At 40.1% G+C, this 23,938-nt stretch overlaps 1 protein-coding gene across 3 annotated transcripts in view; it reads left to right on the forward strand.

Annotated features, from left to right (window-relative positions):
- The first annotated feature begins 204 nt into the window (after positions 1-204).
- EXOC4 (exocyst complex component 4) overlaps positions 205-23,938 on the forward strand; it is an 816,004-nt gene continuing 792,270 nt past the window's right edge. Inside the window, exons 1-2 of one of the 3 annotated variants that reach the window (XM_082399150.1) lie at positions 205-601; positions 20,201-20,390. In XM_082399150.1, coding sequence (XP_082255276.1) covers positions 516-601; positions 20,201-20,390 — 276 coding nt within the window. In that variant the 5' untranslated portion in view covers positions 205-515. The remainder of the gene's footprint in view (positions 602-20,200; positions 20,391-23,938) is intronic. The other 2 variants (XM_082399151.1, XM_082399149.1) reach the window with 2 other exon arrangements.

The raw sequence follows: 23,938 nt of genomic DNA on the forward strand, positions 1-23,938 counted from the left end.
TAGTTTTAGAGAATACTAAAGAAAAGCATTTCTGTGTCTATTCATTTTCGCATTTTATTGGATTTTTCTTAACCACTTGTGTTTAAAGTAAAAACTTTGTATATAGACATTAAGCACCGACCCTACTTAAATACACACCCCACATACGCACTTTGGCAATGTCAGATAAATTTGATTCAAAAGTAATAAAACTCTAAAAACAAGGAAACTGGGAAAAAACCCACGATCAGAATAAATATAAATGAAGACATTAGGAGATTTCACCAAGTCGCAACTAGATCAGTTTTTCTGCGCGCCCAGGAAACGCCGAAGAAAACTACAGTACCCAGAATGCTTAGAGCGCGCGTCGGCCCTCGAAACTTGCTGCCTCAGTCCCGCCTCCTCCCTTCAGCGATTGGATTATCCAGTTCCGAGGCTCTGGACTTCTCTTCTCCCATTGGTGCACTCTCCAGAGGTCAATTACAGAGTTTACCCTCTGTTCCTTCTAGCTCAGCCGCTCTCCACCTTGTACCAAGATGGCGGCAGAAGGAGCTGGTGGGAAATACAGAAGCACAGTCAGCAAAAGCAAAGACCCCTCGGGGCTGCTCATCTCTGTGATCAGGTGAGGGAGGCAGGGTCAGGGGGACGGGGGCAGCGGCTCGACCTCCGCTTTGGAAGGGAGAAGGGTTAGCTGGGTTCCACCCTGCTGACCCCTCCCTTCCCTCCTTGCCTCCCCTCAGCCCCTCCCAAGGGTCCCCGCAGTTCTGCCTTTTTCTCTGGGGTTGGGCTAGAGGGAGGAGCCCGGGCTCGCAGTGTTTTCCTAATTTAGGGCCAGAGCTTTGCAATAGGGTCCCGGGGCCCTAAAAGCACACTGTTTGGGACTTGGTAGAGAAAGCCAGGTGTGTTCACTTATTCATACATTTATTGATTGATTGCCTTCAGCAGCGCTCACTGTGGAAGGCATCTTGTTCCCTGGGCTTCTGGGTGTCAGGCCCTGAAGTCCGGAGACTCCTGTCACGAGTTGCAGACTGTTCTCACACGTTGGACACCTCCAACCACCTGTGAATGGCCACAGCCTCAAATACAAGAGCCTGTAGTGAGCTGGTAGAAGGGCTGTGTGAAAGCACACATCGGTGTTTGATTTTTGTTCTGCCTTCCTATCCCGATCTAGTCTTTAAAAAACAAAACAAATTTCACGTTATCCTCTATGCATATCATTTTCCCAGACTATATATGGTGGGAGTAGGAGTGGTCGACCTTTTAGAGGCTCTTTTTTCTTTAAGTGAAATAAATTATAAGGGTGGAGAACCCTTTCAAACCCCCCATTTCAATAAAATGAAAATAAAAAGAACGGAGGATGCGTATTTCCTGTTAGTAAATTGTTCTGTGACTCTGAAGTTGCTGCTTTGTCTATCTGTTCAATTTGTATTCTTTGTGTTACCCTTCTTGCAACATTGTATTCATGATTCTAAATTCTCACATAAAACTTTGATTACCTCCTCTTATCCTTAACCTCTACTTCAAATTCTCTCTCAAGACTGTAGCTTTCCTGGTTGCTTTGGCAACAAGCCTAAAAAAGGAAAACCATTTTAGGCTCATGTGTATAAAATCTGAGCATCCCTGAAGATGTATCTGGTACGTGCCAGTTCTCTTCCGTGTTTCCTTGGACCTGTCATTTTGTCACAAAATAAATTACTTGTTAGTGATAGAGTCCATTGTCCTTTGAAAAGTTTGATGAGTTTAGCTTTATCTTTTTCTATAAACGAGCGGTTGTGTTTCCTTTTTGAATAATGAATGTTAAAAATTCTCCTTCAAATCCGTTCTGATATGTAACAATTGTCATTTCTATACTACATTATGTATTAGCATAACACTATATTTTCATACTCTTCCTATTAGCAATAAACAGCATTTATTGTTACAAGCATCTTTTAAATGGAAAAAAGACAATAGGTGGATAAGGGTTTGACCTGAGGACAGGGTAGGAATATATATGGGGAGTAACCAAATCTCATCACTATTTGTAGCCATGGTACCAAATAGTTAAATGATGACTATTTTGTTAGTGTGATAGTCCCCTTTAAAAGTCAAAATGATTTGAAGAAGTATAGTGTAATTGTAATGGAAGTGTTACATTTGGTGGATGGGTTATTTAAGTGCCTTGAGACTCATAAATGAAATTCTTAACCATTTATAAAATGCTGAATAAAAATATTTCAGGAGGGTCAGATGTTTCAAAGGGTGGACTCTGGGGTTTTGGAGAAGAGGTTGTTCTGTCGTGATGCGGTGCTTTGATGAGGAGACACATGGTGTTTGGGACTGGGTCTTTTGGAGGCTGCTGCTAACCACAGCTTTTGGTTTTAAGTCTTGCCCCTGGCCCTTTAAAATGGAACTAATTGGGTGGACAGAGTCCTAATTACCGGCTCATGTACTATTTGGACACACACAGGTACCCACACAGCATTTTCCTACTTTTCTGTTGATTCCCCCCCTGCCCCAACCTTCTGTTTGGTGTGAAGTTGGGGCAGGCAGCCCTTCTAAACAGGAAACAAGCAAGATGGCATTTTGGAGATGCTATTTTATTTTTGTGAGGTCTTGTCAGATCTTTAATTGGGAAATGTGTCTACCACTTACTGTTAGGTGATTTACTTCCCAATTACATGTTGACTCTCTTCTCTTTATAAGTTGGCCTTTAATAGCTGGTTTAATTTGGAAGACAAACTTCGGCTGTGACTTGAGGAGACCTCATTGAAACCTCGGAGCGGAGCTCTTGTGGACAGACTCTGCTCACAGATGTCAAGGAGGTTTGAAGGCAGTTAAAGGCTCACATTGTCATCAACTTTTATGTCTTCACAGAAGTTGGAATTTCAAAAACTTGGAAAATCCTTTATGGTAGACACCTGTTAAATCCCCTTCCTCCTCAGAGTATTTTGGTCAGCCCTGTATTTAATTCAAAGTAAACTTTGTTGAAGGAGTCCACGTTTTGATCAGAACTTTGAACAAACAGCTTTGAGGTCCGTGCCACAGACTGTGGCAGGAAGGGAGTGTGGTCACGGTTCGGAGCAGAGTCCTTGGAGTCGTTAGGGGATTAGTGTTGTTTTTACAGCACTAACTCCTCTCTTCATCTGAGCCTGTCTCATAATGGTTTTTAGGGTTTCCAGCTCTCTTTGTACTCTGGGGAGTCTTGACACTAGTGATGCAGTACTGTTTGAAAATTACTGCTGGTATATCTGGAAACTAAACACGTGTAGACTTTATGGAAGCCCTGGGGCATCTGGAAGCGTATATGGACGTAAGGGGCAAAAGAATTCCCATTTTTCTGGCTAAACGCACAGAATTAATACCTTGGGAACCCATGTCTAAGTTTCTAACCTCGTGTAATTTTTAGCATTGAAATTTCTTAAAGGCTTTGAGGTATATAGTTTTAATTTGGGGTGATATGATCAGGTTTTTTCCAAGCCATTTCTTATAGATAAATGTTGTCAGAGTCTTTTCAGTGGGAGGTTCGGTATAGGTAGTAGAGACTTACTGTATTATCCATGTAAAGTGACCTTGGACTCATTACTTAAAAAGCTCTGTGTCTTAGTTTGTCATTTGTAAAATGGGATAATCATACAATGTGCTCTGGGTTTTGGAAAAATTAAATACGAGTATGTAAAAGTGCCTCACAGTTTGGCACAGAGAAGGCACCCAAATGTTCATTTCCTCCTTTCCAGGAGCCCCAGCTTCTCTGGTTAGAAAGTTGATTTGAGTAAGTTTGCCAGATAGCAACCAGGATATAATTTTCCATCAGAAATATCCTTGCTATGTTGACTAGAATGTTTGATGCCAGTTGTCAGAATGTTCTCTTTGTAACTAAGAAACCTTGTACAGCTGACTTAAGATGGTAATTCTTTGATAATTTGAGACTCAGCTAAAGAAGCTAGATTTAAATATATGTATGCTTATGTGTGTATATGAAACATGTAAAATATGAACAGACATAAAATGTAAAACATTTATTAAAGATAAAAAGACTATAAACAAGCAAACCGAAGGGCCCATGCATGGTCTCTTTGCCTACATAACCCTTGTTGCCATTAAAAAATTATATATGTGATTTTCTAAAATTATATGCATAATTTTCTACAATTAGTTACATATTTAGAAAATTCAGATATTTCAAGAGGTACAAAATAAAAAGTAGACTTTTCCCCCTGTTCATCTCCCTCCTGAAACATACCCCTTTTAAGTGTCCTGAGGGAAATAGAAGACTGTATTTAAGTATGTGTGAATGTATAATCTTTAAACAAAATAATATATATTCTTTAATGTATTAATATCTAATATTGTTTATGATTTTATATGCACTTAAGGAATGTTCATAAAAATTATGTATTCTATGTGCTTTAAACAAATGGGATCATACTATGTGCACTTTTGAACCTTTGTTCATTTGTTTTTCTTTATCTTGGAGATCTTTTCTAGCAGCACACGTTGATCTTATTCATTGTTTTTAGTGGCTAGGTAGTATTCTGTCACGTGGATACACCATAGTCTATTTAATTGGTGGCCCCTACCCCCCCACTTTTTAGCACATACTTTTGGTTTTATTTTTTCTTCTGTTAAAAATATGTTGCAATGAGCATTCTTGTACATTGGGCAGTATATCCATGGTGTAAGTCCATGGCAGTGGCAAGAGAATAGCTGATTTAGAGTATATGTGCATTTTGCGTTTTGACAGAGCCAAAATGTCCTCCAGAAAGACGGTAATTGACATCCCCACAAGCGGTATATTAGAGTACCTGTTTTCCCATGCTCTTGCCAGAAACCGAGTATTTTGGATGATTGTCTCTGTTAACTCTCCTCTACTGCATGATTAAGAGGGAAGTGTTTGCCCCACTGTCATTTAGACAGTGCTGTTGCATGTATGTGGATATATGTGATTTGAAAATATTTTTTCCTGGTCTGTGGCTTTTCTTCTTATTCTCTAGGCAGAGAATTTGTCTTGTCCAGAGCAGAAGTTTTTAATCTTAGTAAAATCTAGCTTATCACTTGTTTCTTTCATGGATGATGTCTTTGGTGTAGCTAAAAAGTCATTGCTGTACCCAAGGTCATCTCAATTTTCTCCTATGCTAACTTCTAGGTGTTTGATATTTAGGTCTCATACTCATTTTGAATTAATTTTTGTGAAGGCTGTAAGATCTCTGTCTAGATTGATTTTTTTTTCGGTGACTGTCCAGTTGTTCTCACACCATTTGTTGAAAAGATTATCTTTTCTCCGTTGTTGGATATGTGTGAGATCTTCACCAACGTTCTATGCTTTTTGTTCTCTTTCTATGCACACTTGTCATTGTAACTTTTCCCATTTTCCTTTATAAAAATCGTATCACACAGACTTGTTAAAAAAAAGTCATCAAAGAGAAACATTGTCCAAAAATCCTGTTTCCCAAAATACTGTTTTTGTTTTTAAGGTTTTTGTGTGGATCCTGTCCAGGTAACTACAGGGCTTAATGGTTGTAATTATAACAAAGTTAACACTTTTTTTTAGCATAACAAAATAGTATAAATATTATATCTTTGTATGAATATTTTTAAAGTGGTAGAAAATTACAGAGAAGGAAATATAAGTTACTCATATTCACCCAGAATTAACCATCGTTAATAACTTTGCTTTCAGCTTTTAAAAATCATTGCATTATTATAAAAATAGTACATACTCATTATAAAGTATTCAAACAATGGAAATGCAGAAAAATGTGAAGATGAAAATAAAAAATATTTTTCCAAACTTTATCCTCTGTAAGTTACCATCATTGATATTAGGTGAACCTAATTTTAGATCTCTCTCTGTGTGTCTCTATCTCTCTGTATGAGATGCTGGATAGATAGATAGAAATATTTTAAAAGATAAATATGGGATCTTACTCTGTGTGCTAAACTTAACACGATAGCTTAATGTCTCCATTTTTAAGGTATACATACATATAGTAAAGTGCACACATATTAAGTATATGGCTTAATGAATTTTTGCCTGTGTAACCATTACCCGTGTCAAGATAGAGAACACTTCCAGCATCCCTGTCAATTTTTTTCCAGTTCAGTTTTTTTGTAAGGATATCCTGTGGTTCCAACACCATTTGTTTAAAAGACTTCTTTTTTCACTGGATTTCTTTGGCAACTTTGTCAAAAATCAGGTGGCCAGTGTGGAGCTATCAATATTTCTTGACTCTCTAGTGTGTTCCATTCATCTGTTTATCTTAATGACTATTCTACACAGTCTTGATTACTGCTTTTATAAGTATTGGAGACAGATAGTGTAAGCTTTCCAACTCTGTTCTACTTTTTCAAAGTATTTTTGGCCATTCTAGGTCCTTTGCATTTCCATATCAATTTTAGAATTAGCTAATCAATTTCTAGAATAAAACCCGCTGGGATTTTGGTTGGGATTGCATTGAATGTCCTGATTAATATGGGAGAATGGACGTCTTAACAATATGAGTTTTCTGATCCATGAACAGGGTATCTCTCTCCACTTAACTCCTCTCAGCAATTTTTTTGTAGATTTCAATGCGTAAGTCCACGTATTGTTTGTCAGATTTACCTTTAAGTAGTTTAAGACACTTCAAGTTGTCCCACAGCTCACTGAATGCCGATGTTCTCCCCACGCCCCCTTTTATTTTTTTGATTTTTTTTTTCTTGGTGGGTTTTTTTTTTTGGTATAGTTTCTATTGCTGTGTGTTAAAGTTCACTAATCTTTTCTGCAATTCCTAATCTGCTGTTAATTCCATGTAATGTAATTTTTATTAGATTGTGGTTTTGCTCTCTAAGAAGTTTGATTTGGGTATTTTAAAAAAATATCTTCAGTCTTTCCCATAGCTTCTTGAACATATGGAATACAGGTGTTGTAACTTTAAATGTTCTTTGCTAATTTTATCATCTGTCGGTCATTTTGGGGTTAGTTTCGGTTGATTAATTCCACCACCCCCCAACCCCCGTGTGCCTTGCCACTTTTTGGATGCTAGATTTTGTGAATTTTACCTGGTTGGGTACTGATATTGGATATCTTTGATTTCCTATAAATATTCTTGAGCACTGTTCTGGGATGTGGTTAAGTTACTTGGAAACAGTGTGGCCCTTTAAGGTTCTGTTTTAAATTTTGCTAATTGGGAGCAGAGCAACATTAGTTTAGGGCCATTTTGTCTCAGTACTATGGCAAAATCCTTCTGAGTACCCCACCCAGTGCTCTGTGAGCGATGAGACTTTTCACTCGGGCTGTGTGTGATTTCAGATAATTATTCCCGCAGTGCTTTCAGGTGGTTCTTTTTGTGGCCTTGAGTAGTTTTCTACCACGCATGCTCAGGGGAAGACTCGCGCATGCTCAGGGGAAGACTCGCGGGAGCTCCTCCACAGATCTCCAGGGTGCTTTGGGTAGCTCTCTCCTCTCCGGGACTCTGCTCTGCAAGTTCGAACAGCTTTCAGAAAGTCCAAGGTTTTGAAACCTGTTCTGTTTGTTGTTTCAGATGGGAGGGTAAATCTATTTTCTGTTATTTCATCCGTTCCAGGAGTAGAAGTCTATCAGTGCTTCATATTTTAAAAAATATCTCAGAAGATTAATCGTCATGGGTCAAATTTTGGGTTGCATATGCTCAGAGAGGAAGAATAAGGTAATCAGATGTGCTAAATGAAGTTGTGGCGCGAAGGTGAACTAGGTATCTCAGCGCTCATGGTCTTTCTGATTTTGCAGTATTTTACAGAGTAATTAAACAGTTCATTTCGTATAGTACTGTTTCAGGAACTTTTCCTCCAGAACTCGTAGAAATGCCTTGGAACTAGTTTGCATCTGTTTATGTACTTATTTTAAAAAATATAGTTCTTTTTGTTTATGTAATGCCTGTGATGGTATTGTTTATTGAGGTCTAGTGTGGTTGGTAAATGGGTTTTCTCTGGGTGACATAGTACTTAGACTCTTTCTGTTGGTTGTTGTTTTGTTTTTCTTTGCATTGGGATGCTTTCAACCTGTGCTGGCCTTTTTCAGTTTGCAGTGGTGAGCTCTGCTCCCTATTGTCTTATACTCTGCTGCGCCTTACGTTTTTGTTAACTGCTTTCAAGCTATGAAATGAGTTATGACCTTGGTCTTTATGGTAGCCAGTCCTTTGTGGTTTTCACCTTGAAAAACACAGGGACTCACCATTTAACGGGAAGTTATAAGGGAAAATTCTCGTGTATCATTTGACATTGTAAGAAAAATAAGTATTTCAAGATCCTTAGAACCTTTTCTAACTTTCATTTATTCTTTTAAAAGTTTTTATAAAACCTTTGCAAAAAATACCGTGGCACGTAATTCAGGTTTTTTCTGTTGGAAACTTGGTGCTGTATCATTGTGCTGAATATTACGGGAGACATTATTTTATACTCAAAATGTCACTTGAGAGCTTGTTAGAAATGCAGACTCTTAGGCGCCACCTGAACCGCCTAACCTGAATCTGCTGTTTAACAAGAGTCTCAGGTGAGTCGAATAAATGTTAGTTTGCGTAGCCCTTAGGGCATAATTTGGGAAAATAAAAGAAACCAAGTAGCATTGTTAGCTTGTTTTTAGCTGAGATAATGGTATGGCTATTTTTCTTTTTAAAAAAGTACTATTCTTAACATAAATACTGAAATACATACCAGTAAAAACGATATCACTTCTGGGATTTGCTTCAAAATAATAAGGAAGAAGGTTGGAGTCAGTGAGAGTATAGATGAAACAAGATGGGAATGTGTTGATAATTGTTGAAGCTGGGTTTATTCAATGAGTCTCTTAATTTTTGTGTTTGAAAATTTCCATAAAAATGCACATGTGTATGTATGTTTATAATATATGTATATTCTGGGGAGAGGGAAGGTGGTGGGAATGACAAGGTTCTGTAGGTTAATAAATTGCAGAAATGCTGCATAATATATTCCTGTTCTATCCACCCCGCCCTTACCCAGACACCCTCCCGCCCGCCCAGAGGTACCTTGTACATTAACATATTAAAGTCTCCTGAAAATGACTGTTGTTAGGAAACCTTCAATTTGAGTAACCCAGAATTTCCAAAATAGCCTATTACCACATAATATCTATTAATATCTTATAAAACACTTTGTGAGGAACTCACTAGAAACTGCTCATTAGGAAATAGCATACACGTTTAAAATGATCGAATGCTGTAATGCGTTGTAGTAACAAACATTCCACTGGAGGTGGAAAATGAGATGACTGAAAACAATGCTTTAAGGACATGGGGTTTAAAATGGGAGTGAAAGAGGTAGAGTTTGGTTCAGTAAGGGTGGGGGAGATTTTAAGTGACTTTGTCAACCTTAGACTGTTGTATGCTTTTGGTAGAGGTGATTTTACTTAATTTTGGTAATGGCCTTCTCTGTTGGCTACAAGATTTATACTTTCGGTCCCCACAAGTGTTTTATATAACCGAGTTAATTGAAATATAGAAAAACTGCATGTGTCAGGTGTAGTAATTGGCCCTAAGTGCTGTCTGAAGCAAGACACCAGTGAATTTTTCAATTGACTTTAAAGCAGAAATTGTTTACTGTCACTTGATATTAAGTGAATCTCTTTGTAGTGAATTAGGGGAGGTTGTTTTTATGCGTCAGAAAACTTTTTCAGAGGGACTTGTCATTGTGAATCGCTATCAATTGGGATGGGATTCGCTATCAATTGGGATGGGATTATCTTGTATTTTGTGGGATCTAATAAGACATAATTAAGAAACAAGCAATTGCAATGTCTAATTGAATATAATAAAATCTGATTTAAAAGTGTAATGTAGATTTGGTTATGCTTTGAGTGAAGCCATATCTTATGTGATTATATAGTGATACACATCTCATATATTTAATGTGTAATTTTTTTTTAAAAACTCAGAATTATGAGTTTTTATAGTTCATTGGAAGCCTTCGTAGACTATTCTTCTTATACAAAGGGGTCTGCTTTGTTTAATAGGCTTTGAAGACCACTTCTCAACTTGTTTGGTTAGGGTTCATAGTCTTAGTATAAACTCTTTTTCTCCTTTTCAGTTTGTACTTTCACACTACTCAGAACTGTATTTAGTGTCCCTCCTGACATAATAGGTATATTGTTACTGTCAGGCATTTCTTAGGATGGCTGTTACATATTTTCGAAGAAAAGAAAATCTGACGCACACTGAAATAACGGCTAAGTGGATCTAATAGTGTAACCTAATATCTTCTAGTTAAAAGCAGTTTGGAAAAGAAAATAGAATTCATGTTTTCAAGAATCATGTCAGCTCTAGACTCTTTTTTTCTTGTGTTGGGATCAATAACAAAAAGGAATACTATGTTCTAGAAAGATCAGTAAGTTAATTGTTCATTTTCGTCCTACTTGGAGTGAGGTTCAGAAATTAGTTAACCCTTGAATATTTGTTGAGAGTTTAAAAATACTTAGTTTGGGCCTTATGATAATATGTCAGAATATGTTGTAAAGATGACTCCTTGTCTTCTGCTTTTTCCATTATGCAGTTTAAAAAATTAATAAGAATTGTCCTAAAAAGAGAGAAGGTGGTACTGATTGAGGGATTCGGTGCTTGATGAGTAAAAAGTGCAGGGGCTCAGTGGCATCTAGTTTATCTGCTAAGGGGCCCACTTTGAGTACTTCCCAGAATGGGGATCACTGAGGAGATTTGATTCTTACTGTAGATTTTGATCTATAGAGCTGTAGCTTCCTGGTAAGTGATTGCTGGATATGTGAGCCTTACTTGTAATTAGTTTTTCTGAGTTGCTTGAAGTGATTTCCATTAATTGTTTAATCTTTATTATTCCTGGAGGAGAGGTCACTGGATGTCAACAAGGAATGCCCTTAGAAGACAATTAAGTGTATTAACTGTTATCAGAAAGCCTGACTTAATGCTGATTATTCTGCAGGTGTCACCAAAATTCAGGTGTATTATGTTAAATATTTCTTATAGCAGGTTAATTAGTTATCTGAGACTCTATCAGGCAGCTAACTCTTCTTGGGGAAGAATCTGTGTTGCTGTGGTTAAGCGGGGGATTACTGATAACATCTGCCTTGAGATTTTACCCAACCAGAATAACACCTCCTGTGTTTTATAGGGTGGTGTTTTAGTCTGCACAGGCTGCCATAACAAAATACCATAGACTGGGTTACTTAAACAACAAATTTTCTCACAGTTTTGGAGGCTAGAAGTCTAAGATCACGGTATTGTACCATCAGGGTTGGTGTCTGGTGAGGCCTCTCTTCTTGGCTGGTAGATGGCCACCTTCTTGTGTGTCCTCAGATGGCCCTTCCTCTGAGTGTGTGGGGAGGGAGAGGGCTCTCTTGTGTCTCTTCCTCTTTTTAGGACACCAGTTCCATCGCATTAACGCCCTGCCTATATGACCTCACTTAATCTTTATTACCTCCCTTCTAGGCCCTGCCTCCAAATACAGTCACGTTAGAGATTAGGGCTTCAACATATGAATTTGGTGGTGGTAGGTGGTGTGTGTGTCACAATTCAGTCCATAACATATGGTACTCTGGGCACTCTTATTTGTTAAAATACCCTAAAATGCTTCCAGAGTGACAGTCTGGCAATCTTGAGGCTCAGGCAAGAGCCCTGGTCAGGCTAATTTTTCACAATTGGTTGTCAGTCTTACTACATGCTTTTCTGTCTTACAATGTTTAACAGTCCTCTGTTAGCCCTCCAATACCGAATACTTGTACTGTGGACTCTCTTCAGAGAATTGCTGTCTGGTCAGCTTGAACTATCAAAAGGCTTGCTCAGAGGAGGAAGTTAATGAAACATGATTTGATCCATTTAGTCCTTTAAATTCCCTAAATTCTATTCTTAGATTAAAATCATTGGAAAGCTTAATACTTTGGACTATATTCAGAGTCTTTGAAAATCTCTTAGGTCCGAGTTCTGTTTTAATGTTACGTTCTTGAAGGAACTTATAAGAAATGGCCATGTAAAATTTATTACTTTGTTTTTAGAAGGTTGTTGAGGACATTGGTCACTATATTGTATAATGTCTTCTTTTATTTTTACTTTATTTTTAAAAAATTTTTATTTATTTTTGGCTGCGTTGGGTCTTCATTGCTACGCGCAGGCTTTCTCCAGTTGTTGCACGTGGGGGCTACTCTTCGTTGCGGTGCGCGGGCTTCTCATTGCAGTGGCTTCTCTTGTTGCAGAGCACGGGCTCTAGGCGCACAGGCTTAAGTAGTTGTGGCAAGAGGGCTTCAATAGTTGTGGCTCTCAGGCTCTAGAGCTCAGGCTCAGTAGTTGTGGCGCATGGGCTTAGTTGCTCTGTGGCATGTGGGATCTTCCCGGACCAGGGCTCGAACCCGTGTCCCCTGCATTGGCAGGTGGATTCTTAACTGCTGTGCCACCAGGGAAGTGTATGTCTTCTTGTTTTAAGTGAAAGGTTTTTTTTTTTTTTTTAGAATTTAGTACTAGTTTAAAGTTTGCTTGCTTAGAGCAACTGGAATCTGTCTTTTTGAGAATGGGAATTACATATAATGGGCTAGGGTTCTCTTTTTGCATTGGCTACTAGGAACACCAAAGTTAAATTGGGGGCTCATTTCATACATGCTACGTTTGTCCATATGACCTTCGTACCTGTGTTTTACATTTATATGGCATTGTTGTCCTGCATGTCTTTAGCTAGTTCCTATTTCTCATTTGTATTGTCCACATTCTTGTATATACAAACCATCTCAGATCTTTTTTGGAAAGAACTGGGATAGAATTGAAATGAAACTTGAAAGTAAATATTGTTACTCATTATTCACCATTAACTGTTGGTTGAAAGCTGTCATTCTTTTCTTTGGTGCTAACTCCCAAGTGACTTCAGAGAACACTTTTAGAGTAAAAGCCCATAAAGCTGTCCTGATCTGGCTCCCAGCTTCCTCTCTGACCTCGTCTCCTATCATTGTCATCCTTCCTCCCTTCTCTAAAGCCACATTGACTTCTTGACCATTCCTTGTTCCTTGAACAGGCCAAACATGTCCTACTTCAGGGCCTGTGCGTCTTCTGTTGTCTCTGGGATCATTTTACCCAGGTAGTGCCAGCCGCACCCCTCCCCACCCCTCCAGCTTTCTAGAAAGCTCTGTTCAAATGGCATCTTGATCTGAGAAACCATTCCTGGCCTTCTTGTGTAAAAGAGTCTCCCTTCTCCCTACCCTGCCTTCATTTTTCCATAGCTGCTCCCTCACTCTCCCGGCCTCCACATGTTGTATGCCTGCTTCCCCCACTAGACCAGGGTGTGAGTTTCATGAGGGAGGGATTGGTTTATGTTCACAGCTGTGTCTCTAGCCACTTACAGCTATGCCTGCTAAGTTGTAGGTGTGTCATAACTATTTGTTCAATGACTAAATGGACTAAATAGGGTCAATGTAACTATTGCTTGTCCTCTCCTGTAGATTTTTGAACTGACATTTCTTTGTGTGAGATAGTCTAGTTGCAGTTGTTTCTTAAGGCAGGTAACTACCCTCCATGACCTCTTCAGATCCTGCATCTTGCTGCTGCTCATTATTTAGCTTTATCTAAGCTCTTAGTGTACCAGGCACCATAAGAATATAGAGAAAAGGTCTAAAATATCAGTTCATAAATATCCTCAGGAATTTTCCACTGGGGGAGGCTTTAGGGGATTTGGGCTAACAATGTTGTGATTCACAAATGATTTATTTTGTTCCTAATAACGTGTCAGCCCACACATTGAGGGCACTTTATATTTTACAAAGCACATTCACACACTCTTCCAATCCTCACGATAACCTGGTGAGGCAGGTTCTCTTACCTTGTCTGTTTGACAAGGAAAGAAACAGGCCCAGACATGTTAAGTGACTTGCCCAGGGTCAAAGAGCTTGAAAGTTGCAGACGCCTCATGTCTGACATTATTTGGTCAGAGAAGTAAGACGCTTCTGCTGTATTCCTAATGGTAGTATTGTAGATTTGTTTTTTTCATCTTATTCTGCCTTTGACTGGAGGTTATTGTTTCTCTTGAGTGATAGGTTACCTTTGGGTGACTAACCCTGTTTTCATAGGTGTGCTTTTTCTTTTATTTGATCTTGCTTTTGTCTTTTTTAAAGAGTAATATCGACTTCTGTGTACTTTCTCCTGTCTGGACTCCATTACTCTATTAAGTCCAAAGTGAAAGCAAAATTGTTCCATAGAAGGAGCCAACTAGTTATTTTCCTTTCAAAACACTTGACCGGCTACACTGAAATACAGAAGCTGGTATCAAAGAGGAAACTGACAAATTTCATTTTAGACCTGCAGATATTTCCCTTGGGTTTTTATGCTTGTTTATAGCGCTTTCTTGGAGCTGGTGGTTGTAAATTCACTAGACCCATTTAACGTACGTGTTCCTATGAGGTGTTGTTAACAATAGCTTAGCATGGGTACCGTGGTCCTTTTAGTCCACTGGGTAAATAAATTCCTTCCTGGGATTAATTAGTCATGGTTAGTGATGTAATTCATCACGCAAATGCCAGAGCTGTCTTAGTGAAAAATTCTTAGTGATCCAGAGACGTCTGTGTCCAGCTTAACTGGAATCTACGCTTTTATGTTCATCCATGAACTTGGCAATAGTTTGTAAAGCATAATGATTTTGAGATAGGAATGGAAAAAGCTCTAAAGAATGATTCAGTAACTTGAAGGCATCTTGGGATGGCAACTTCAAATAGTTTCTCCTCTGCTCCGTGTCTTCTTTTAGCTCATGCTTTTTAAACCTTCTTGTCCAGATTCAAGACTATTACTACTGAAAAAGCTGCCAAGTGCTCTGTTGACATCTCTAGCTGTTCACTCCTCCCTTGACATGTGGGCTGTAGCTTGATTAGGCTGCAGTCCTGCAGCTCAGGAGCTGAAGGCAGGAAAGTAGGTTTCACAGCATATATAGCGGAAAGGGCATGGGTTTTGGCGTCAAGTATATTTAGCTTTAATTTCATTTTTGATGTTAGCTGTGTGCATGTGTGTAACTTTACCTCTCTGTTCCTTTGATTCGTGATCTGTAAAAAAGTGGTGATACTATCTCACCAGACCATTCTGAGAGTCACCTTAAACTATGTGTACAAAATAACCACTGCATTGTTTGGTGTATAATAGGCACTCAGTAATTTATATCCTGTGCCTCACTTTTGACCTTCTTTTCCCAAAATGTGGGACACAGGAATGCATGTAAATTTGTGCATTTAGTTTTAAAATCTCCCAAGTAGAGGGTGAGTGAGAGCTAGATTGTCTGTACTTACAGTCAAAGGGATCTTGGATCATTTTTGGACTCAACATTTACAAAAAAAATGCTGTGTAGTTTTAGGTTACATGATTAGAAATAGAGTGCCTATATTATGGGATATAAAGCCTCTTTCTGTTTGGATGGTCACACCATATTAGAAGTATGTTGTGTCAGTTCTGAATACCACATCTTGAGGCAGGATAGGGAACCTTTTAAGAACCAGACTCTCCAGGTTTGAGGCCTGGCTCTGCTACTTAAAAGTTCTGTGCTTCAAACGCACAACTCAGTCTTCATTTGTAAGAAGAGGGGGGGACAATGGCACCTACTCCACAGGTGTTGTCTGGAATAAATTATTATATATAAACTACTTAGATTAATGTAGTAAGTTCTATGTGAGTGTTACCCATTTTCAAGGAAACTTCAGGAGAAAGTAACAAGGCTGGTGGGCTGCCATGTTGTGGAAGAAACAGATGAAGAAATTGGAGGTGCTGAAGGTGAGAAAAAACTATTGAGAGTCCTTTACCATTTAAAGAGAGACTTTATGAAAGAGGGAATAGACTAATTTTATGTTGCTGAAAAAGGTGGAACTAGGATCAATGGGTAGACATTACAAAGAGGCTGATTTTGCTTTATGTTAATGAAAGACCTTGTAACAAGTAGAGCAGTTCAAAATTGCAGTGAATGGCTTTGTGGGCCAGTGAGGTTTCCCTTGTACAGAGACTTAGAAGGCCGAGGAGAAGTTCCTGACCTGGCTAGCGGGGTGAGCCAGACGACAAACGTTCTCTTCTACCCTGCTCTCAGTTCAGGTCGAGTGACTTGCTTAAAGTAGGATAATCCTACACTGAAATTTGCTGCGTTTTGGTAGCATGTGTGGGAACTTTCTCCCTAGAGTTAGTCTGCATTTATGGTCTATCATTCATTCATTTTGCAGATATTTATTGTGGGAGGCATTGTATTTCTGGTCTCACTTTGCAGAAAAGAAAACAGGTTGGAAATGAATCTTCGTTTATGGTCTACTATTGCTTGACACCATGCAGTCCCCGGAGGAACCCAATGAATTAGGTTTCATTTTTGTTGGGAGACAATTCTCCTTGGGAAGGTTGTGTTTCTGAAGTTCTTGTGAGCAAAGTACGGGTGCCCTTCGTTTTAGACTGTCAAGGATGTTTGTTTGACATGTTTGGAAGATAGCGATAATCTTTCCAGAGCAAAGGGCAGGCATGTTTACTGCCTTTAAGTGGGCATGTTTAAGCTCAGGGTTCCTCTCCAGCAACTCAGCATGTGCAGGCATCCATTTGGGCCCATCTTTCCAACGCCCATGGGACTTGGGGGCAGGGGGCCTGCTACAAATATGCTGATGCTCGTGTTACTTGCTGTGCTGTGACTAATAAAGTCCTGAGCTTGTGACCCACCCGGGAGTTTTGTGACTTCCCCCAGCATCCGTGGAACTGCAGCAGGCTAACTTGTTAGCTTCTAAGTAGGATAAAGTCTCAGACTTCGCATTTCTTGACAGTATGGAGGAGTGAAGTGGGAGGTCAAATCTCATGCCTCTCCTATAAAAAGGGAGAGGGAGGATAACCACGGGACCCACTCCAGTGGGCTGTTCTGAGGATTAAACATACTTTCTATAAAATGTGCAGCCTTGGGCTTCCCTGGTGGTGCAGTGGTTGAGAGTCTGCCTGCCAACGCAGGGGACACGGGTTCGAGCCCTGGTCTGGGAAGATCCCACATGCCGCGGAGCGGCTAGGCCTGTGAGCCACAACTACTGAGCCTGCGCGTCTGGAGCCTGTGCTCCGCAACAAGAGAGGCCGCGACAGTGAGAGGCCCGCGCACCGCGATGAAGAGTGGCCCCCGCTTGCTGCAACTAGAGAAAAGCCCTCGCACAGAAACGAAGACCCAACACAGCCAAAAATAAATAAATAAATAAATTAATTAATTTAAAAAAATATTGTAACCAAAAAAAAAATGTACAGCCTTTAGATATTAGTGGCTGTTATCGCTGCCTTCCTTTTCTCTAATTAAAAAAAAAAAACTTTAATGGTTTTGTTCTCTCAGAGTTCTCCTATGTAGGTATTTTTTTTTTTTTTAAATTTTTATTTATTTATTTATTTATGGCTGTGTTGGGTCTTCGTTTCTGTGTGAGGGCTTTCTCTAGTTGTGGCAAGTGGGGGCCACTCTTCATCGCGGTGCGCAGGCCTCTCATTATCGCGGCCTCTCTTGTTGCGGAGCACAGGCTCCAGACGCGCAGGCTCAGTAATTGTGGCTCACGGGCCTAATTGCTCCGTGGCATGTGGGATCTTCCCAGACCAGGGCTCGAACCCGTGTCCCCTGCATTGGCAGGCAGATTCTCAACCACTGCGCCACCAGGGAAGCCCCTATGTAGGTATTTTTGACTAAAGGCAAAATGTCATTCAGCCCGGTTTACATCAGGAGGATGAAATTCAAATGTGGGGCAAACATGGCACAGGCTATTTCCTTACATAAATATTTTCTCTGCAAATGAAAATAGGAGCTAAAACCCCCTATAGGCCCAACTTACTCTCTCATCTTCATTTTAGTAACGCTTTCTGTTTTCTAAATAATTCCTAATGCTGTGGTAATGTGTTGCAGTGACCACTGATGCCCGAGCAGGTGTCCTCTCTCTCAGCCTGACATCTTCCTTGATGGTAATTCTACTAGTTAATGTAAACAATGTGAAATGCTTGGCATGTTTCCTTCCACAAACGGTGGTGGGGAGGAAATCATGCAGAGCGTCGTAAAGATGGCAAACTGATCCAGTGTAGCCATTTGCACAGTGGTCTGTGGCCATTTGCTGTGAAAGGGGGGATATAATAGTTAAGTATCTGGGAACTCTTCCCTTTGGGACACTTGATAAATTGAAGGCATTTTCTGATTGTGCTTTACTTGAGATTAACAGCCTGGAAGGTTTCAGATTTAAAGAGCAAAGTTATAGATCACAGAAACAACAGGATGATATGCTTAGCCACCCTGTAGCCAAATACTGCAAGTAGTATTGGTAGCTCTCTCTTTGAAACCAAGTTCCCTCTAAGTTCTCTACTCTGATTTACTTTGTTAGTCAAATGCTTGTGTGGTATTTTCTACCTGAAAGTAAGCTTGGAGGTAGTCTGGTGTAGGCTTACCAGTTGACAGAGGAGGACACAGGATCTGGCATGGTAAAGGCCTTCCTTCAAGTCTTGGGGTTCCCAGTGTGTTGCCTGGAGTGTATCCTGTAGCCCTCACAGGCTTCGCCTTTTCCTTCATTCCATTTCTGTCCCTCCTGCTCCCCATTTCATGCTGGGCCCCATCTCTTGACATCCCTAACACATTTAAAAACTTCTTTTTTGAGGTTAGATTGAAGTCAGAGACTGGCCTGCTGAATCACCCTCTAAATTGGAAGATAAGTTTTATATATTATATGACTCATGAATTAAGATATTTTGCTCTAAATGACATTTTGTAGAGGACTGTTGTACAGTATTTTGCTTGCAAAAATCTGGAAGGGGATATGTGACTGATTCGCTGACAGACCATCTCTGAAAGCAGTTCTAATGATGGACTTATAATTGATTGCATCCATCATTGAGAGCCTAAACTACCCCCTCCCTAAATTAAAAAAGATAAATGAAATAAAGTATGCTGAATGTATAAGCTGACAAATCTGAGGGAATTTAATGAAACTAAATTACCGCAGCCAACAGATAAGAGAAAAAGGTTTCTTTGTTACTGATTATAACACTAAATTAAAAAAAAAAATTATCCAAGAAGGATAAAAGAGGAAACAAGATCTGTGGTTCATGTATCAAACTAAGTTATTGAAAGATTTTTAATAAGTGTATCTATCTCTTTCCCTGCTTATTGTTGATTCGTATCAATCTTGTTAGTGCTGTTGGAAGAATAGTAGATGCAGGAACTGCCTTGTAGTATAGCTGATATTGCTGTTGTAATGGATTTTAGAATGACTGTGACCTTATTTCCAGGCCGCTAGGGGGCTCTGTACTAAATTCAGGTTATTTGAATGAACTATTTGGAAGGCGGTTCCTCAGTGTAGAAGAAATTTTATAGTAAGTATGCTTTTGGCTATATATAAAAGAAGACCAAACGAAAGTGACTTAAACAATGGATATTTATTATCTCCCCTAACACGGAGTCCCTCGGTAAGGCAGCTGTGGGTTGGCTGCTTCAGTGGCCCAATGATGTAATGGCAGTAGCTTGGCATTTCTCTTGGCTTCCCCTTCCAGGATTATAGTATGGCTAATGTATGATTATCTTAGTTTTGTATAACAATACCCAGTGTTGGGAAAAGGGACCTGCTTCCTGTTAACCTTCTTGCAAGAAAACTACTTCTAGGGGCTTCCCTGGTGGCACAGTGGTTAAGAGTCCGCCTGCCAATGCAGGGGACACGGGTTCGAGCCCTGGCCCAGGAAGATCCCACATGCCGTGGAGCACCTGGGCCCGTGTGCCACAACTACTGAGCCTGCGCTCTAGAGCCTGCGATCCACAACTACTGAGCCCGCACGCCTAGAGCCCATGCTCCACAACGAAGAGTAGCCCCCGCTCGCCGCAACTAGAGAAAGCCTGTGCGCCACAACGAAGACCCAAAGTAGCCAAAAATAAATAAAATAAATAAATAAATAAAATATCATTTAAAAAAAAGAAAAAACTCCTAGAAGTCCTTAGGTCTCATTGGCCAGACTTGTCACTGGTAAGGGGAATGCAAGTACTTGAATTCACTCCAACAAATCAAGACCTACCCAGGCTCTTGCAGAGCTCATGCTGCCTGTTACCTGATTACGCCAAGGGGAAAAGTGAAGAGAAAGACTCCTTTGATCGGCAACCAATAAATCCATTTAGATAGGCTACTGGAATTTACTATGCAGGCGGTTTCATATTTTCTCTTAGTAACTTGTTTCATTTCCTAGTCAGTGAGGTGAATGTGCTCTCATTGACTAACTCATCCTTCGTCTACTTTTGGGTTTTAAGTTTGCCTCAGCTTGATATATTCTGTCTTTACCAGGACCCTGTCTACCAGTGATGATGTTGAAGACAGAGAAAACGAGAAGGGGCGTCTTGAAGAAGCCTATGAGAAGTGTGATCGTGACCTGGATGAATTGATCGTGCAGCATTACACAGAATTGACAACAGCCATTCGCACGTACCAGAGCATCACAGAGCGCATCACCAACTCCCGAAACAAAATAAAGCAGGTAAGCCTCCATCCTTCTAATATCTGGTGATTGTTGCATCTACCATCAGTCCAGGTGTTATAGCTTGAAGGTGCCCTGGTAGTGGTAATAGCCTTAACGAGTGATTCATACTGATGCTTTGCAGGAGTTTTGCGGGTTTCTGGAAAGCCAGGCTGCAGAGGATCACAGAGGGCATCTGGCCTTGCTTCTTTTCTCCCTTAAGTCTGATCCTTGGCTTCTGCCATTACTTTTTTTTTTTTAATAAATTTATTTTTTATTTTTGGCTGCATTGGGTCTTCCTTGCTGTGCGCAGGCTTTCTCTAGTTGCGGTGAGTGGGGCCTACTCTTTGTGGCGGTGCATGGGCTTCTCATTGTGGTGGCTTTTCTTGTTGCAGAGCACAGACTTTAGGTGCGTGGGCTCAGTAGTTGGGGCACACGGGCTCAGTAGCTGTGGCTCACGGGCTCTAGAGCGCAGGCTCAGTAGTTGTGGTGCAGAGGCTTAGTTGCTCTGTGGCATGTGGGATCTTCCTGGACCAGGGATCGAACCCATGTCCCCTGCGTTGGCAGGTGGATTCTTAACTGCTGCTCTACCAGGGAAGTCCCTCTGCCATTACTTTTCACTGCAGTGTGAAATGGCACAGAGGAGATGGCCTCAACTTGAGGAAGCCTAGAAGGGGAGCTGTTTTAAGACTCTAGGGCCTTTTATTGTTAGAGGCTCTCGTTATAATGTATTAAATGTATTTATTGTGCTCATGTCACACATTCTGTGTGTGTGTATTGCTGTAGCAGTTGAAAATAAAAAAAATTTTTGGTTTTGAGTATGTCACCCCATTTGAAGTTGGTTGTGATTTCTCTGCAGTCATTGTACATTCTTGGTGGTTTTTGAGAAGAAAATCTGACTCACAAATTATTTAAACGTAAATATTTATGAATACTGAAGTTCTTGATATTATTCTTTAGTAGTGACAAGCATGTATTAATTTTTATTTTGTAATTGTCTTTCATATTTTGGAGCTGTTTTTCTTTCACTCTTTTTCTTTCTCCCTTCTCTCTTCCTCTCCTTTCCTCTTCTTGGTTCCTTTCTTCTTCTTTCTTTTTTTATTGGGGTATAGTTGTTTTACAATGTTGTGTTGGTTTCTACTGTACAGCGAAGTGAAGTAGAGTTCCCTGTGCTATACAGCAGGTTCTTATTAGTTATCTATTTTATACATATTAGTGTATATATGTCAATCCCAATCTCCCAATTCATCCCACCACTACCCACCCACCCCGCTTTCCCCTCTTGGTGTCCATACATTTGTCCTCTACATCTGTGTCTCTATTTCTGGTTTGCAAGGCAGAACTTGGTTCCTTTCTTCTTTCCTTCCTTCCTCTCTCCTTCCTCCCCTCCCTCCCCTCCCCCCTTCCTTCTGTGGTTGGTCTTTGAAAAACTTTTGGTTCCTGGGTGCCACATCTTTAGTTCCTAAAGGATACAGTGGGTTCATAAGGGGTATTTTTTATATTTGGCCAAGGGATGAACTGATCAAATAAAGGTTATATACTGTCACATCATAGTTATGTGGTTCTTGGCTATGTACTTTGAGGGTCACTCCTTTAATACCTTGTATTACTGCTCTCTGATAAATAACAATTGCTCCCACTTACTGGGCACTGATTCCTTGTCAGGCAGAATTATGTCTGTTCCCCACTCAACAAATTTAGGATTTGAACTCTGGTCTCTCTGCTCTGAGGTCCTTGATGCTGGTTTTCAGACATCTTTTAAGCAGTAGCCCCCCATTTCTTTGTACATGAGATATTTTGCAGAACCCCAACGTACCAGTTGCCTCTTGTTTGGTATTGGGCTGAGAGATGCAGAGCCTCATGCTGGCTCCCCTCCTTAGCACTCAGCAGCTGACCCTCAAGCACCTCTGTGGCCAGAGAGCTGCATAGACCATTTGAAGTGCGCTGCCCTGTGCTATTTGATTGGTTCGGGAATTCTCTGGATGTACCTGCCCAGTGATGGCTGTGCCTACGATCTCCTCCCATGTTTCTTCCCTGCCTTCTAGACCTTATGATTTGGTAATAGGTACCTAAATGATTCTTCTAAGAATGCTGTTATATGTGAGTTTCAGCCTTGAAGAGTACAGTTCCACAATCAGTAGGTTCTTAACCTTTTTTGAAGCAATGTGGTGACCGCTTTACATTTTAAAATTAACTGGGCATTTTCAAAAGGAATTCTATAATTCTTAGCCTTCACGAGTGGTGAGTTCATCCTGTGGATTTATCGGTGAAGCTAGGTAAAGCTATAGATCAGTAGCTCTAGATATAAGAAAAGGAGACTCTCATCTTGATTATTTCACAGGAGTGTTCGTAGCCCGTCTTTTCACCGTCCTCCTCATTCTCAAGTATGCTGGAGTTTTGAGCAAAAGGAAACAACAACACAATTTTTTCTATTATATCAGACAGTTGTCAAGAAAGTAAATGTCACACAACTCAGTGTTATGAACTAGCCTCAGTATTGGCAAGAGAAAAATAAAGGGCTAAATCTCTTTTCAAGAAAGCCTTTGATAATTGATACGTGGGAGAAGAAAATTTTAGGGAAAAATGAAAGGGAGTTTGTTTTTATTGTGTCATTTGACAGTTTTGTACTGTGAAAGTGTTTCTTATCACCAAGGAAACACTGATGTTTCCTCCCTAATCTTTGCCTGTCATTTTTGGTTTTTAATTGCACTTGAGATTGTATACAAAATAAAGGTATGTATACTTTTAAAGTAAAAATGGGGATGATTCAGTAATCATTGGTTTACATTATTTCAGAGCCAAGCAAGATGTTGAGAATGTGTGAATCTGAGTTGAAATTTTCTTTCTGCTCTCTGCCAAAAGAATGGAACGAGGATTCACTCAGTAAATATTTGTGGAGTGCCAGCTATGTGCTGGTGGTGGTTTCGCTACTGAAATCTGTTTTAGATTTCCATGTAATGGAAAATGCCTGTCCCTGTCCTCATGGAGCTTACATGCTAGTGGGAAGACACAGGAAAAGAAATAGATGATATTTAGCAACATTGATTTAGTCTCTATATTAAGTGTTTGTTTTGTGCTGAGCAGTGGTCTAGGTCCTGGGGTATAGAAGTGAGTAAAACAGACAAAAATTCCTGTCCTCGTGGAGTTTACCTTCTAGTCAAGAAAGGCAGGCTATAAATTAGTAAGAGGGTATAACAGATGGTAAGAAATGCTGTGCTTAAAAAAAAATTAAAATAAAAGCAAGGAAGGAGAATAGGGAGTTGCTGTTTTGAACAGAGTGGTCAGGGAAGGCTTCACTGAGGTTATATTGAAGCCAACACTAGAAGAAGGTGAGGGAGACTCCAGAAAAGCACCCCAGGAAGAAGGAATAGCAGGTACAGGAAGATCCTCAAGCAAGAACATGATTGGAATTTGGGGGAGCAGTGAGGTCGGAGCTGGAGCACAGTGAGAAGTGGGGAGAGTGGCAGAGGGAGACGAGGGAGCTGGTGGGGGGTCTGTGGCAGAGTGGGTCAGGTCACGTGGGATCTTGACCACTGTAAGGAGTTTGGTTTTAACTCTGGGTGTGTGGA

This window comes from Balaenoptera borealis (genome assembly GCF_965194805.1).
Source record: "Balaenoptera borealis genome assembly, chromosome: 7".
NCBI classification, from domain to species: Eukaryota; Metazoa; Chordata; class Mammalia; order Artiodactyla; family Balaenopteridae; genus Balaenoptera; species Balaenoptera borealis.